The sequence below is a fragment of the Emydura macquarii genome, unplaced genomic scaffold (genome assembly GCF_026122565.2).
Source record: "Emydura macquarii macquarii isolate MOO-44397 ecotype Brisbane River unplaced genomic scaffold, CSIRO-AGI_Emac_v2 contig_18, whole genome shotgun sequence".
NCBI lineage: Eukaryota > Metazoa > Chordata > Testudines > Chelidae > Emydura > Emydura macquarii.
Genome location: NW_027130155.1, coordinates 319,649 through 333,973, shown reverse-complemented (window position 1 = coordinate 333,973; position 14,325 = coordinate 319,649). Strand labels below are relative to the sequence as shown.

Sequence of the window (14,325 nt, the reverse complement as noted above, 5' to 3'; positions counted from 1 at the left end):
GAAGGCCTAGTCTGACAAACGTCATCTTTATGAACTCTATGTCCGATTCCACTTCTTGTCTGGAGTTGCCCTTAATCAACCTATCTTCCAAGTATGGGTAGACCTGAATCCTCCTCTTCCTGAGGAACGCAGCCATCACTGCCATGCCAAAGAGGTTCATTTTCTTGGCCTCCTTGGCTTTAGGTGTAGGGCCCTGATTCCCTTGTCTCTCCCTTTTGTTTGCACCCACAAATGCCAGGGAGCTGGGAGCAGGATGAGTATAGAGATACTCATATCCTTTAGAGGGGACAAAGTACTACTTCCGCTCGACTTTCTTGGTAGTTGGGGTTATCGAAGCAGGGATTTACCACAATGTTTTCATATTCTTATAGATATTTATTAAGGGCAAGGCTTCCCTAGCTAGACCTGAGGGGGATAGGACATCCGTGATTGCGTCCACCCCCTTCTTAGAGACTTCCTCAATCTGGATTCCCAGGTTTTGGTCAACTCGATGGAGGAGGTCGTGGTGGGCCCTGCTATCCTCCACTGCTGGTACCGGAGAGGCACCAGTGACCACTTCGTCCGGTGATGAGGATGATGATTCCCTTATCAGGACTGTTTCCCAATCCCAGGGGATCACCCGGCACCGCGAGATCCATTTCGCGACAGTGCTTGTGATCTCAGGCTCGATACTGATGCCAATGCCGTAGCTGTTGCCGTGCCTGGGCTCGAGGTCCTGCTTGGTGATGGTATCGATGCTGGGTCGAGAAAAAGTCTTGACCTGGCCTGATGATACCTGCTTCCTGATGACAAGGACAGAGACCATCCAGAGTGGGCCCCTTGGGCTTGATGAAAGGCCCATGGATCCAGAAGGACCACTGAGATGGGGCCTGCCATTATAGAAGCCATGACAATGCAAAGGGGTAGGCCATCTCCTGGCTCCAGCATTGCCCTCTGTCCCAGTGCTGGCTCCGCTGCGAAGTGTAGAACTCCGCCTTGGAGTCAGATCCAGACTCACTTCAAGGAGACCATGGTGGTGTGGGGCCCCTCAGTGCTGGAAATCAGTGCTAGGGCGATGATTGTTGGGACATCATTGCCGGCTTTCCTTTTGATGGTACCGACCTTTTACCAGGGCTGCTGTTTCTGGTGGCCTTCTGTGAGACTGCAGCAGCTGCAGCACCATGCTTTCAATGAGCTCCCTGGCTGCTTCAAAGGTCTCTGGGATAGACGGTAGCTGTATGTACTCCTCCTCCCTGGAAAAGGGGGCTCGTCAGTGCTGGACTCAACACACTGCTCTCCAGGGCTGGAATCGACAGTGCTATGGCCATGAGTGGCCTGACACAGGTCACACTGCACTATCACCTCTTACACCCCGATGGTTTTGGTATAGGTGAACAACCCATTTGTCTTCTTGTGCTTCCTTCTGGGAACAGGTGAGTGACAGCAGTGCCAAGTGCTTGCAATCTTTGGCACCGGTGATGCCTTATGGTGCCGAGGGTCTCGTGAACCAGAGTCCTTTCTCGGCACAAAGTCACAAACGAACGCCAGAGCGCTTCTGATCAAGGTAGACATGCTGGGCCCTGGTTCCAATGGGCTCAGAGATGGATGAAGAGCTGCCTCCATGAGAAGGAACTTTAACCTCTGGCTCCTGTCCTTCAGAGTCTGGGGATGAAAACTGCAAGTTTTGCAGTAGTCTTTCTGGTGTGCCTCTTCGAGACACTTACGACATGTGGAGTACAGGTCACTCCTTGGCATGGGCTTTTTACACGCCTTGCACGGTTTGAATCTAGGGGACTGAGGCATGCCCCAGCCCCTGGAAAGAATGACTGATCCCTTAAGGGGATCTGCCTATAACTATTCTAACCAAATACTTTAACTATTTACAGGACGACGGAACAGAAACACTGGGAGAAGAGGACCCTTGCAAAGCGAAAGGCAATGGATTCCAGTCAACCACCACAGACTGTAAGAAGAAACAGAGGCGGCGAAGGGTCAGCAGAGCCCAATATAGGGTGCCATGGAGGCACGACTCCAGGGGACTCCAGAGCCAACCCTATGGGTACCACTGGGGGGAAAACCTTCCGGCAATCATGAGGCACACACACCCCTAACTGGAATCGACATGAGCAAGCACTCGAAGAAGAGTCCTTCACGTCAAGAGCTGTAAACCAAGTGTTCTTTTCCAGGGATGGAATCATAAATGCCAACATCACCATGCAAAACTGGAATTTGCGAATAAAGCGAATGAGATTATGGAGGTCAACAATAGGTCTCCAAAACCACCCTTCTTTTTAGGTTCTATGAACTATGTCAAGTAAAAACCATTCACGGTACTGAAGAGGAACCCATTCTATTGCTTCTTGCTGTATGAGAGATTCTACTTCTTGTCTGAGAATATTCTCATGAGTGGCCCTCCCAAAGGGAATGGGGTTTTAGAAGAGGCAGGGACAAACTATCGTATAGCCGGAATAAATGACGTTCAGCATTCATTTGTCTGTTATTCCACTCCAGGTGTTGAAAAAGAGTGCCAGATGACCCCCAAATGGTGTGTGGAAGCCAGGAGGTTTTGGACTTAGTGATAGGAGCTTGAGAGCTGCTATCAAAAATAATGTTCAGCTGAGGGCCGGGACGGAGATGAGGCATCTGTTGCAGAGGTGTGAAGAAGTTGGTCTTTTGAACCATCTGCCTCTTGTGGGGTTGTTCATAAGTAGGACCCTACCAAATTCAGTCCATTTTGGTCAATTTCATGGTCATAGGATTGTAAAAATAATTAGTTTCATGGTCTTAGATATTTACAACTGAAATTTCATGGTGTTATAAGAATGGGGCTTCTGACCCAAAAGAGGGCTGTGAGGATTGGAAAGCTATTGTCTGCCTCATTTGGAGACAAAGATGACAATCTCATCAGTTTTGGTGGAACCGCTGCATCTGGCGTGTACTCCTCAGTAGGATCTGAGGCAGGTTTGGTTGTCCTCTCAGAAGGCGGGGAAGGGGTGATTCCTTACCATACTGAAGTGACTCTGTGGGATGGTACTAGTCCCACAGCCCTCAGTATGGCCAACACAATGGGTCAAATGGGGGGCAGTGGAGGTCCCCATAACATGGGGTACCAATGGCTCTGAGGCACGTGATAAGATGGAGGTTGGTCCCAAGCTGTTCCAGGTCTTGTGACTGGGGAACTGTGTCCTGGAGGAAGGAATAAAGGTTCATCAAGCTGGTCAGACTCTCCCAATGAGGAGAAAGCTGATTCCCATTCAAAAGGTGGTATCAACAGAACCATTTGAGGGAAATCATAGCATGAAGATGGAATGGGAGACAGACTCCTCCCAAAAGTTATAACCTCTCTCAAGAGGGAGGGACCCAATATACAGGGAGACTCCAGATCTGGGACAGCAAATATGTCCTCAGGAGGAGAGCAATTCCTGGAGTGAGCGGGTCCTGTCTGCATGAGCTGCAGTAGAGAGAGTCTGTGCCATAGCTGTTGAAGACAAAAAAGGTACCGCAGATAACAGATGCTCTCAGTAATCATTTTTGTCAGTGCTGGCAGATCCCAGAGTTTGTGTTTGGGGGTACCGGAGGCACCGGTGCTGCCGGATCACAGGCCAGTGCCAATGGAGCCCTAGACTCATGGGCTTTCTGGTCATATCTCAGACTTAGGAAGTCTGAAATTCTCTTGGGCTGATCTTACAGACTTGCATAGTTTAGGCAGTTCTGAATCGAACTTGTTCAACGTGTATTTGGAGGATGATAATCTCATGCTTATGAGAACGCTCCATGCTCTTCCGATAAGACCCTGCTAAAGAATCTGTGGGAGTAGACTCTTTCACTCCTGAGTCAGATCTTGTGGCAGGAAGTGCACTCCTTGCTCAGTCACACCAACAGGGTGTGCGCCCCCTAGTCTAGGTTCAATTGTGGCCTCTTCTATTAGGTGCTTAAGGTCAAGTTCCCACCCTTCCTGGGTACATCTGGAGAATGAACGCTAAATAGTGGGCTTGCCATGATGTGGGCTTCCATGAGGCAGTGCAAGCAGCAATGGCGGTCATTGCCGAGAAGGATCACGAGCAGGAAAATAAATGTTGAAACCCGGAGTCTTGTGCATAGTCCAGTACCCAAATAGGGTACGAGGGAGGTGGTCCCCAGGTCAGGGCGACTAATGCTAAAATTATCTGATAAAAGCTTTATAAGTCTAGAACTATAAAAACTATTTACAGAATCTAAATATATTCACAGATAAAGAAAGCAGAAACTTTGGACACTGGAGGTTCTGACCTGGACTATGTGGCAGTGAGAAGGAACTGGAGATGGCTGGTCTGCTACCTGCTTATCTCCCTGGTCAGAAACATGAGGTGAGCCAAGGCACACGTGGGGACCAACGGACAAAATTCTTTCAAAATTTTCCAGCTCAAGTGCTTGCTTACCCACAGTGGAATACAGATAGTGGCAAGCATTCAAAGAAGAAAATATTCTAGAAACTAGTGCTTATAGAGGTTCAGTTTAAAAAAATTCATAAAAATTAAATTTATGCAGTATGCTGCATAAAGTAATGTTTTAAATTTTGATTAAACAATGAAAGCCACTGACAGTTGTATTTTGATACATTCTAACCTCCCAAAAAAAGTTAAAAAAAAGATTTAGCCTCATCTCTTTGAAGCAGGGCATAAACATCTACATTTTGCATCCAGATTTTATTGCAATTTGGAGCTGCTGCCCAATTTATCTGCATACCCTGTTGACGCATTAATTTCAAATGACTTGAAATGACAGAACTTGGACCATCAACAAAACAGCAAATAAAACATCCTTGCATGCTTTTCACACTTATTTTTGTACTCTTTGTTCATAGCACGAGTACAGGTACTTACAGCCCAAGAATATTAGCGAAGACTGAATGCAATTCAGATAGATATTAGCGTGCACTTAGTGCAATGTAATTTTTATTCTAATCCCTCAAAATTAGTCACCACTGATACCTCTATTCTTAGGTCACGCCAAAAATGGAAACCAGAGTATGCTCTTACATCTCAGTTTCCCTTAATCACCCATAAATCAATTAAAGAAGGAGTCTGAAGAGTTTCTTATTTTGACAGATAATTTAAATTACTCAATCCCCCACTTTTAACACGTCAAATATGCTAAAGGAAGGAAAAGGTAAGAAGTAAACTAATTTTGGAAAAAGATTTACTTACTTGATCTTTTCTTCCACTGATTGTTAAGTTGCTTATAGCCCAAGCAGCTTCTTTCTGAGTACCAAAGTCACCCTAAAATACAATAATAATTGGCTGTACATCATTTAGAATCACAGAAAAGGGGGACTGAAAGGGACCTGGAGAAATCATCTAGTCCATCCCCCCTACAATGAGGCAGGACCCCAGGTTTACCTAAACCATTACTGACATCTGTTTAACTTGTTCTTAAAAACCTCCAAAAATAGGGTGTACCTTCCAGATTGTGCAACCACTAGTTTAGGTTGAGGTTAAAAAAAAGGCAGAAAAATCTTATAAAGTGCTAAGACCTAGTGAGAGAGAGAGAGGGGGGAGTTGGTTTCTGCTCTTCTACCTCCTACTCACCCACCATAGTTATGTGCCCACTGCCCTATTTGCACAGCCTTCAGTTACAAGACAGAGGGAAACAGTTTAGACCCAGAGCAGAGAGCTGTAGAAGGGATGGGGAGAAGAAATAATTGTACCACTATCCCCTCCCACCCTATACCAGCAGCCTGTAACAGATATAGCAATGAAGAGACATTGCACTGTTAATTTTGATATGCCATATTGTTTTAGAAGCTATAATTCAGTGTTTGGTCTCAGTGAGCTTTTAAGCATACTCAGTCAGTTTATTAAGTTCACCAAAAAATACTGGATTTAATAGAAAATTATGCTTCCTTAATGGAATTCTGTTCTCAGGATGTACAATGTATTGGTAGCAACTATAAGTTACAAATCTGTGCTCGTAAGTCTACATGCTACTAGAAGAGACTCATGATGAGCTTCTCACTCCTTATTCCTCCTACTTGTGACTTTGTCCTCCTGTGTTGTAACCTCCTATTCTCTCCTGGCCTCCATTCACCAGGAGATTAATCCCCTTAGCCGCCTGCCATTGGGAGACTAGAAATAAATTAGGAAAAATAAAAACAAAAACAGGCTAGGCAAGACAAGAACTGACCCTGCACTTGGCATTCCACACTCATACCCAACTATCATTTTTAACCCTTCGTACTACAGCACTACAGTACTCTTTCCTCCAGCAACTAGAGATTGATATGGTGATGGGACCTGAAAGTATCCTGGAATGCTTGCTAACAGCTGCTATGATTTTCCCCCACCACAGACAGGGGAAAGCACATATATGTGGAGTTCCATACCTACAGCCAGGAGAGCTGCTAGCAGACAACTACCACAAACACATCGTTATTTCTATTATAGATATACACACTTTTGTTAAATTACAGCAGTAAAGATTTAAATGGGACCTCAATTGTTCTGTGGTCTAGGACTCCAGAACATGATTCATTTGGGATTACTCTGCTGGGAGTACATACATATGACAACCTAAGCAACTGGAGACAATTAGATTTGCAAATGCCTTCACTGAAGAATTCCTTATAATGCTTCCAAGTAAAGGAAAAAAGGCAAAAGAAAATCAAGATTAAATAGAATGCCTGAAAGTATTCAACTAAAAATATTAAAATAATTCTTGACTCTCATGAAGTCTGCTGAAATCCTCAGACATTTGAGTATAGGCTCATTCCCACCTCTTCCTTCTACAAGGAAGTGTAGAACTTTGTCACAATGACTTCTGAATGGCTGTAATTACTTTATTAAAAAATAATTCAGTGAGATTTACAGTAGTAAGAAGATATTTCTCAAAAGGTCATTTCTCTAAACTATCTTTCCCCTAGGGATTAGACATTTTAACAACATATGAAAGGAAATTTAGACCTGCATTAATTAAAGTATTATGCTTTAACTAGTGATATATGCAAATTTGCTTTTACTCCGAGCTAAATCCAATTAAAACATGGAACATATTTACGATAAAGTCTACAGGTAATTATAATCAGAAATTCAATAATAGGCCTCCTTTTTCCTCTACCCAACAGTACAGAATTAAGTCTGTATTATCCAACCTTATCTAAAAGGTGTATTATCATTGGAACAAGGTTAGCATCTATCACCGCCTGAACTTGCTGCTGGTTTCCTGCAGTGATGTTAGATAGGAACCATACGGCTTCCTGCAGGAAGAATAAAAGATAAGCTTTAAAAAACAGAGAAATATTTGAATTATCTATTTCCATTTCAGAAAGATTTCATGCATTTACAAATCTAATAAATGCATTAATTCTGAAGTTGAAAACATAGACCCCAATCATCAATACAATTAAAGACTTAAAATAGTGTAGTTCTGTATATAGTTGCATTAAGTATCTCAATAATCCAACTAGAGACCCCAGGTGGGTGAGGTAACATCTGTTATTGGATCAACTTCAGGTAATTTTTACAGTGGAAGACCAAAACAGGATTATTGCCATCTTCTCTAAACCTGTTGATCAACTGGCACTTCCCCCTCTAGAAATATAGCACAACCCCAGAGAACCCTCACAGTTCATTCCATATCCTGTAAATCCATTCATAAAAGCATTATTTTCAGTGGAAGGCTCCAAAGAAGGCTATACATCAACATTGTTCAACAGTGACAAAGGCATTCATTTGTCGACAGTGACAAAGGCACTCTTTTCTCCTTACCCCCTGCAAGATCTGTTCCTCTTTGTCCTTGTTCTGAAGTAACCATAAAATGTGTATTCACTGATTTAAACACACATTTTTAAGATTAAGGCCCTCTAGTATTTACATACCACTACCAGGAAGATAAAACCAAATATTTTCTTTGCTCAAAGGAAAAAAAAAAAGAAAATACTCAGCTTGGGTGAAGTTTTCCCAAGGCTGATATCAATACTAAGAGTTACTCAAGATCTATAATAGACCTCAGTGCATGATTAACCATTACAAACTGACAACTGAAAAATCAAAGTGGAATGCTTGTAGAATCCACAACTGCAAACTTGGATAAAATTTAACACAGGCAGGCCAACATTAATTAAAAAGTACTACAAGATTCTAATTGATTTTACAAGATGTTTCAACTATTGTTAGGCAAGTTGCAAACTTGGGTCCAAAATGCACCCGGTGGAAAGGTGATTATGCTTCTACTTCCACTGAAGTCAGCAGGAGTTTGTTGTTGTCTTTAACATGAGCAAGAACAGGCCCACATACAGATGAAGACATTTTAGTTCATAAACAGTGATTTTACTTTAAGTATGTACAGTATAAACATGTTTACAAGAAAGCTAGAAAATTCAAGAATGCCAACACCCAAGCCAACTGAGGTACTGATCATGAACCTTAGTGCCTAATGTGATTAGTTACAGTTATGTTGCACACTGCCCTACAGACCCCTCCCATAAGAAAGAAGATTCCAGATTACAGTCACAAGAAATACAATATACGCTCAAATGTTCAAGAGTGCACATACAGTTTTCAATATCAAACCCTCAACCATCATGTACCTAAGTTGGGACACAAATGCATACAAAGCTTTAAGATTTAAGCCACTTTAAGACACGAAAGGTTAGAATGCTTTGCCAAGTTTATTCAAGATAATCTATTATTAGCTGAGCAAAAGCAATAATTTTGTAGGTAAATCATTAAACTGAGGGCTGCCATCATTATTATGGTTAATTAGGTAACTGGTCTACCCATCGATTACGTTATTTAAACCCTTCATTTCCACTCATGTCTTAGTACTACAATGTCACTGGAAGCTGCTTATTCAATTTAAGTGCATGGAACAGAGAATCTGCAAGTCACATTTACAGACCTAACATTCTGCTGAACTCTTGGATCAGATCACAGGATCATTTATGTCAATGAATCTGCTAGAGATTTTTAGGATCTCAATTCACCTGGTGAGCTTATTTTGGGCTCTAATCACAGACAATGTTGCCAAAAACAAAAACCTTCCCCAAAATTTGAACATGCCTCAGATGCACTCCAAAATCAGCACTATCTATCAGTGCCCCCATGTTGTAGCCCTTGTACATTCTCTCTCTCAAACAACTTCTAATTCAAAAGTATAAATTAAGTGTTAAATTAGAATGTTTCCAGTTACACACACCATTCAAACAGAATTTTACCTCTATTTCATCATTTTCAAGTGTCAGTTTAATCAACTGTATTTCACGTCTGCATGTTATTTGTATTAACACACAAAACAGCATTAAAGTGTTTTTCGTTTTTAATGTAAGCACAGAAGATCATTCATTTAATAGGTAAACAAGCATAACACTAACAGACAGGGATAACGTGGTATTTACCGGAGTGGTTTTTACGAGGTAAAATCATGATTTTTACCACTCCTGGAAAAAACAGTTAGTCCCTGTTTAAGGCATTTTCTATTTTAAAAATTGGTTCATTAATGTACACAACACTACAATTAGTTTTAGTTATATATTCAATTTGTGCTTACATAAGACGGTAGATTAATTTAGGGTTTTACAAATAAATTAAATTGCAGTGGGAGTAATGCTAAAATGCCATTATAATACTGAACACTGGAATATCTGTATACATTTTGTTTTGGTATTTTCTCAAGGAAGTTATACATGTCATAACTCATTTCAGTTTACAATATTGTATAAACAAAAGTAAAAAAAAATTGATTATGTGAAAATGACAATAATACAGAGCTGTAGGATTGAAGCATTAAGCAGTCAGAAGCATTCAGAGTTGCAAACTGCCAGTCCAGGTCCATTTGGCGATGCAACATTCTGTAGCAGAAGACCAACTTTGATGCAGTGGACAGACCAGCCCTATTCCTCAGTTTTGAACAATGTATCCAAAGTTTTAAAAGATTTATTCTATGCTTGCTGGGCACTGATGCAATTATTTTTTCCCACTTTAAACCAGTATTTACCAGTGCCATGTCTGAAACTAATTTTTCCTGGGAAACAGCCAACTCTGCCACACAAAATACAGCTCAAATGTCATACAAGCTCAAGAATCCACTGCTAGGATTATAGATTGATAAATACTGGTTGATATGATATTCTGGAATGCCCTGATATTGATAAAGTTATTACAAAGAATTACTATATTTGGAAAGGATATGTAGATCATTCCTCAGATTCTTTTAGGATACTAAACTGCTTTATTTAAAGAAGCAAAGGAAAATATAGCCAAATTAAGGCTTGCTAAGCAAGAAACTGGTATTGCAACAAAGACATCAGGTTATGGAATTTGGGGAAACAGAGTTATATTGACATTTGGTCAATGATATTTACAATACAGAACAAATAATTATCTATTCCTATGGGTAAATTTCAAACCCAAAACCAATTTACATACCTTATTAATTTTTTCTTTGGGATGTGTCAGAAGTGCTGGGAAGTGTGAAAGAGCTTCACAATTCAGAACTACTTGTGTCTGTTCATCAGTACCAGTAACAATGTTGCCTACAGCTCTGAGTGCAGCAGTCTGAAACAACACACTGTATTTAAAGACTCGAACATTTAGAAAAAACTATATTTTTATCCGTAAGTTAAGCATGAAAATAGTCCAGAAAGCAAAATAGTCTCATTCAAATGTTACCACAGAGTAGATAACTGACATTTTGATAACCTAAATATTTTACAAGTAAAGGTTTGCTGCTAAACCTTTAGTCAATCATCAAAGTGATAACTAAACAATTAAAAAAGCAAGTCACTTCATGTTATAAAGTATTATATTTTGAAATAAATTAAGATACTGCTATCCAAACTTACTTGCACTTTAACTTCTTGGTGGCTGAGAAGGGGAACCAAATGAGGGACTATTCCAGAGTCTATCACCATCTGGATCTGTTCATTGCCAGCATCCGTTAGGTAGGAGAGGGCCCAGACTGTATCTACCAATATCTAACATTAAAAAAATACAGTGTGTCAAACCCATCAGATGAGAAGGTCTAAATAAGACATGCCAAGACGTATGTTATAAGGCTATTATATTTAAAGTTAAGTTTTTTGTTCAAGACTTACTTATTGTTAAAGCTCATTTAAATGTTTCTAGTTTTGTAATTCTCTCAAGGTAAGAGTTTTTGCATTGAGAGAATTTTGTCTTTTCACATCTTATAAATAGAAGAAAAAGTAGTCTGCTGTTTGACATATTCACTTGAAAAAGTCTAAAATGCAGCCACTTTGTAATTTGTTCCTTCCGCCCTTGTCTGCTGCCTTCCTGGTAGCTAGAACATAGGACAAAATATCATTTATAACCCTAATTAAGGATATAATGGTCAAAATCTATGAGGAATTCAATCATGGCTCACATTTCACAGGCAACTAACTACTCTCATTCACAAAGCAGAGGTTCTCCACAGAATTTTAAGGGTTTGAGGAACTAAGTGGAAACTAGATGCAATTGCATTGCCAGCTAAAATAACACTTGCATATTCAGTAGTACATCTGAACTGCATAAAAAATATTAACACATCTTGCATTTCCTGGCATATATAAACTTACACTGGAAGCAGTTTATCTGAAAAGAGCCGACTTTAGAAGTTCAGATGCATGATTACAGAAATCTAAGCAATTCTCAGAGAATTAAGAAGTTCAGCATCATTTCAGCTGCTACAAGTGTAAATGAACTGATCTGTTGGTAGAGAAGTTTCAGAAAACTCCACGAGTTTTGAGTCACAGAAGAGGCCTTGTCTACATAGGACAGTTGTATCAGAATAAGTTAAGGTGTGAATTTAAACTGGTATAGTTACAAAGGACACAGTTATAATGAACATCAAGTGGATATACTCCAACATAAAAGTTTGTCTTTTTTTCAGTTTGCCTTAGACCCCCTTCCCAAGCAACATAAGCTAAACCAGAAAAAAAGGATATATACCAGAATAAAAATGTTCACAGAAGGGGTTATGCTAATATACATACTGGTATTTTCCAGTAAAATCTTCCTGTATAGACAAAGCCTCATAAGACACCCAATGGAATAGGTCACTACAGTATATCATTTAACAGAATATGGGGAAGTCACTAGAATAACCCCTTTGTATTCACACAAAAGGTAAACAAGAATCAGAGTCATTCAAACCTTCCTTTAAGTCTACCAAAAGTAAACACAGGTGAAATATATAAAAAGATCTTCATTAAAAAATTATAATTGCAATTCTCTGACTGTTACAGTCATTTAACCAAGAATAATCATAGAATCATAGTTGGAGGGGACCTCAGGAGGTCATCTAGTCCAACCCCCTGCCCAGAGCATGGCTAACCTCAGCTAAATAATCCCAGCGAGGGTTTTGTCAAGCCGCAGCTTAAAAACCTCTAAAGATGGAGATTCCACCACCTCCCTAGGTAACCCATTCCAGTGCTTCACCACCTTCCTAGTGAAAAACTTTTTCCTAATGTCCAACCTAGACCTCCCTCACATCAACTTGAGACCGTTGCTCCTTGTTCTGTCATCTGCCACCACTGAGAACAGCCTAGCTCCATCCTCCCTGGAACCCCCTTTCAGGTAGTTGAAGGCTGCTATCAAATCCCCCCTCATTCTTCTCTTCTGTAGACTGAACAAGCCTAGCTCCCTCAGCCTCTCCTCATAAGTCCGGTGCTCCAGCCCCCTAATCATTTTTATTGCCCTCCGCTGGACTCTCTCTAACTTCTCCACATCTTTGTTGTAGTGGAGGGCCCAAATCTGGACACAATACTCCAAATGCGGCCTCACCAATGCCGAATAGAGGGGAATGATCACTTCCCGCGATCTGCTGGCAATGCTCCTCCTAATGCAGCCCAATATGCTACTAGCCTTCTTGGCAACCAGGGCACACTGCTGACTCATATCCAGCTTCTTATCCACTGTTACCCCCAGGTCCTTTACTGCAGAACTGCTGCCTAGCTCGTCGGTCCCCAGTCTGTAGCTGTGCATGGGATTCTTCCTTCCTAAGTGGAGGACTCTGCACTTTTCTTTGTTGAACCTCATTAGATTTCTTTTGGCCCAGTCCTCCATTTTGTTTAGGTCCTTCTGTATTCTATCCCTACCTTCCAGGGTATCTACCACTCCCCCCAGCTTAGTGTCATCCGCAAACTTGCTGAGGGTGCAATCTACCCCATCCTCCAGATCATTAATGAAGATGTTGAACAAAACCGGCCCCAAGACCGACCCCTGGAGCACTCCGCTTGTGACCGGCTGTCAGCTAGACATGGAGCCATTGATCACTACTCGTTGAGCCCTATGCTCTAGTCAGTTCTCTATCCATTTTATAGTCCATTCATCCAACCCATACTTCCTTAACTTGCTGATAAGAATACTGTGAGAGACCGTATCAAAAGCTTTGCTAAAGTCAAGGTATATCACGTCCACCGCTTTCCCCACATCCACAGAGCCAGTCACCTCTTCATAGAAAGCAACCAGGGTGGTCAGGCATGACTTTCCCTTGATGAATCCGTGTTGACTGTTCCTGATCACCTTCCTCTCTTCCAAGTGCCTTAAAATGGATTCCTTGAGGACCTGCTCCATGATTTTTCCAGGGATTGAGGTGAGGCTGACCGGTCTGTAGTTCCCCGGTTCCTCTTTCCTCCCTTTCTTGAAAATGGGCACTATATTTGCTTTTTTCCAGTCATCAGGGACCTCCCCCAATTGCCACGAGCTTTCAAAGATAATAGCCAATAGTTCTGAAATCACATCAGTCAACTCCCTCAGCACCCTCGGATGCATTGCATCCGGCCCCATGGACTTGTGTATGTCCAATCTTTCTAAATAGTCTTGGACCTGTTCCTTTAGCACTGTGGGATGTTCACTTCCTTCCCATTCTGTGCCGCCCAGTGCAGCAGTCTGGGAGCTGACCTTGTCTGTGAAGACAGAGGCAAAAAAAGGCATTGAGTACCTCAGCTTTCTCCACATCCTCTGTCACTAGGTTGCCTCCCCCATTCTGCAAGGGGCCCACACTTTCCCTAATCTTCCTCTTGTTGGTAACATACCTGTACCTTCTTGTTCCCCTTCACGTCCCTTGCTAGCTGCAACTCCAATTGTGCTTTGGCCTTCCTCATTTCATTCCTGCACATTCGAGCAGTATTTTTATACTCCTCCCTAGTCATCTGACCAAGCTTCCACTTCTTGTAAGCTTCTTTTTTGTGTTTAAGTTCACCAAAGACTTCTTTGTTAAGCCAAGCTGGATGCCTACCATATTTGCTATTCTTTCTGCACATCAGGATGGTTTGTTCCTGTGCCCTCAATAAGGTTTCTTTAAAATACAGCCAGCTTTCTTGGATTCCTTTCTCCCTCATACTGTAGTTCACAATTTAGATTCTGAGCCAAA

At 41.5% G+C, this 14,325-nt stretch overlaps 1 protein-coding gene and 1 non-coding gene across 2 annotated transcripts in view; both read right to left on the bottom strand.

Annotated features, from left to right (window-relative positions):
* Window positions 1-14,325, bottom strand: part of KPNA4 (karyopherin subunit alpha 4) — a 52,829-nt gene that overhangs the window by 16,944 nt on the left and 21,560 nt on the right. The window contains exons 11-14 of the mRNA XM_067544037.1: window positions 10,796-10,927; window positions 10,380-10,508; window positions 7,106-7,210; window positions 5,166-5,237 (exon numbers count right to left, since the gene is read on the bottom strand). Coding sequence (XP_067400138.1) covers window positions 5,166-5,237; window positions 7,106-7,210; window positions 10,380-10,508; window positions 10,796-10,927 — 438 coding nt within the window. The remainder of the gene's footprint in view (window positions 1-5,165; window positions 5,238-7,105; window positions 7,211-10,379; window positions 10,509-10,795; window positions 10,928-14,325) is intronic.
* On the bottom strand, window positions 8,873-9,188 carry LOC137163236 (small Cajal body-specific RNA 7). Its single transcript, XR_010922678.1, has one exon. It is a non-coding gene; the product is annotated as a small Cajal body-specific RNA 7 (non-coding RNA).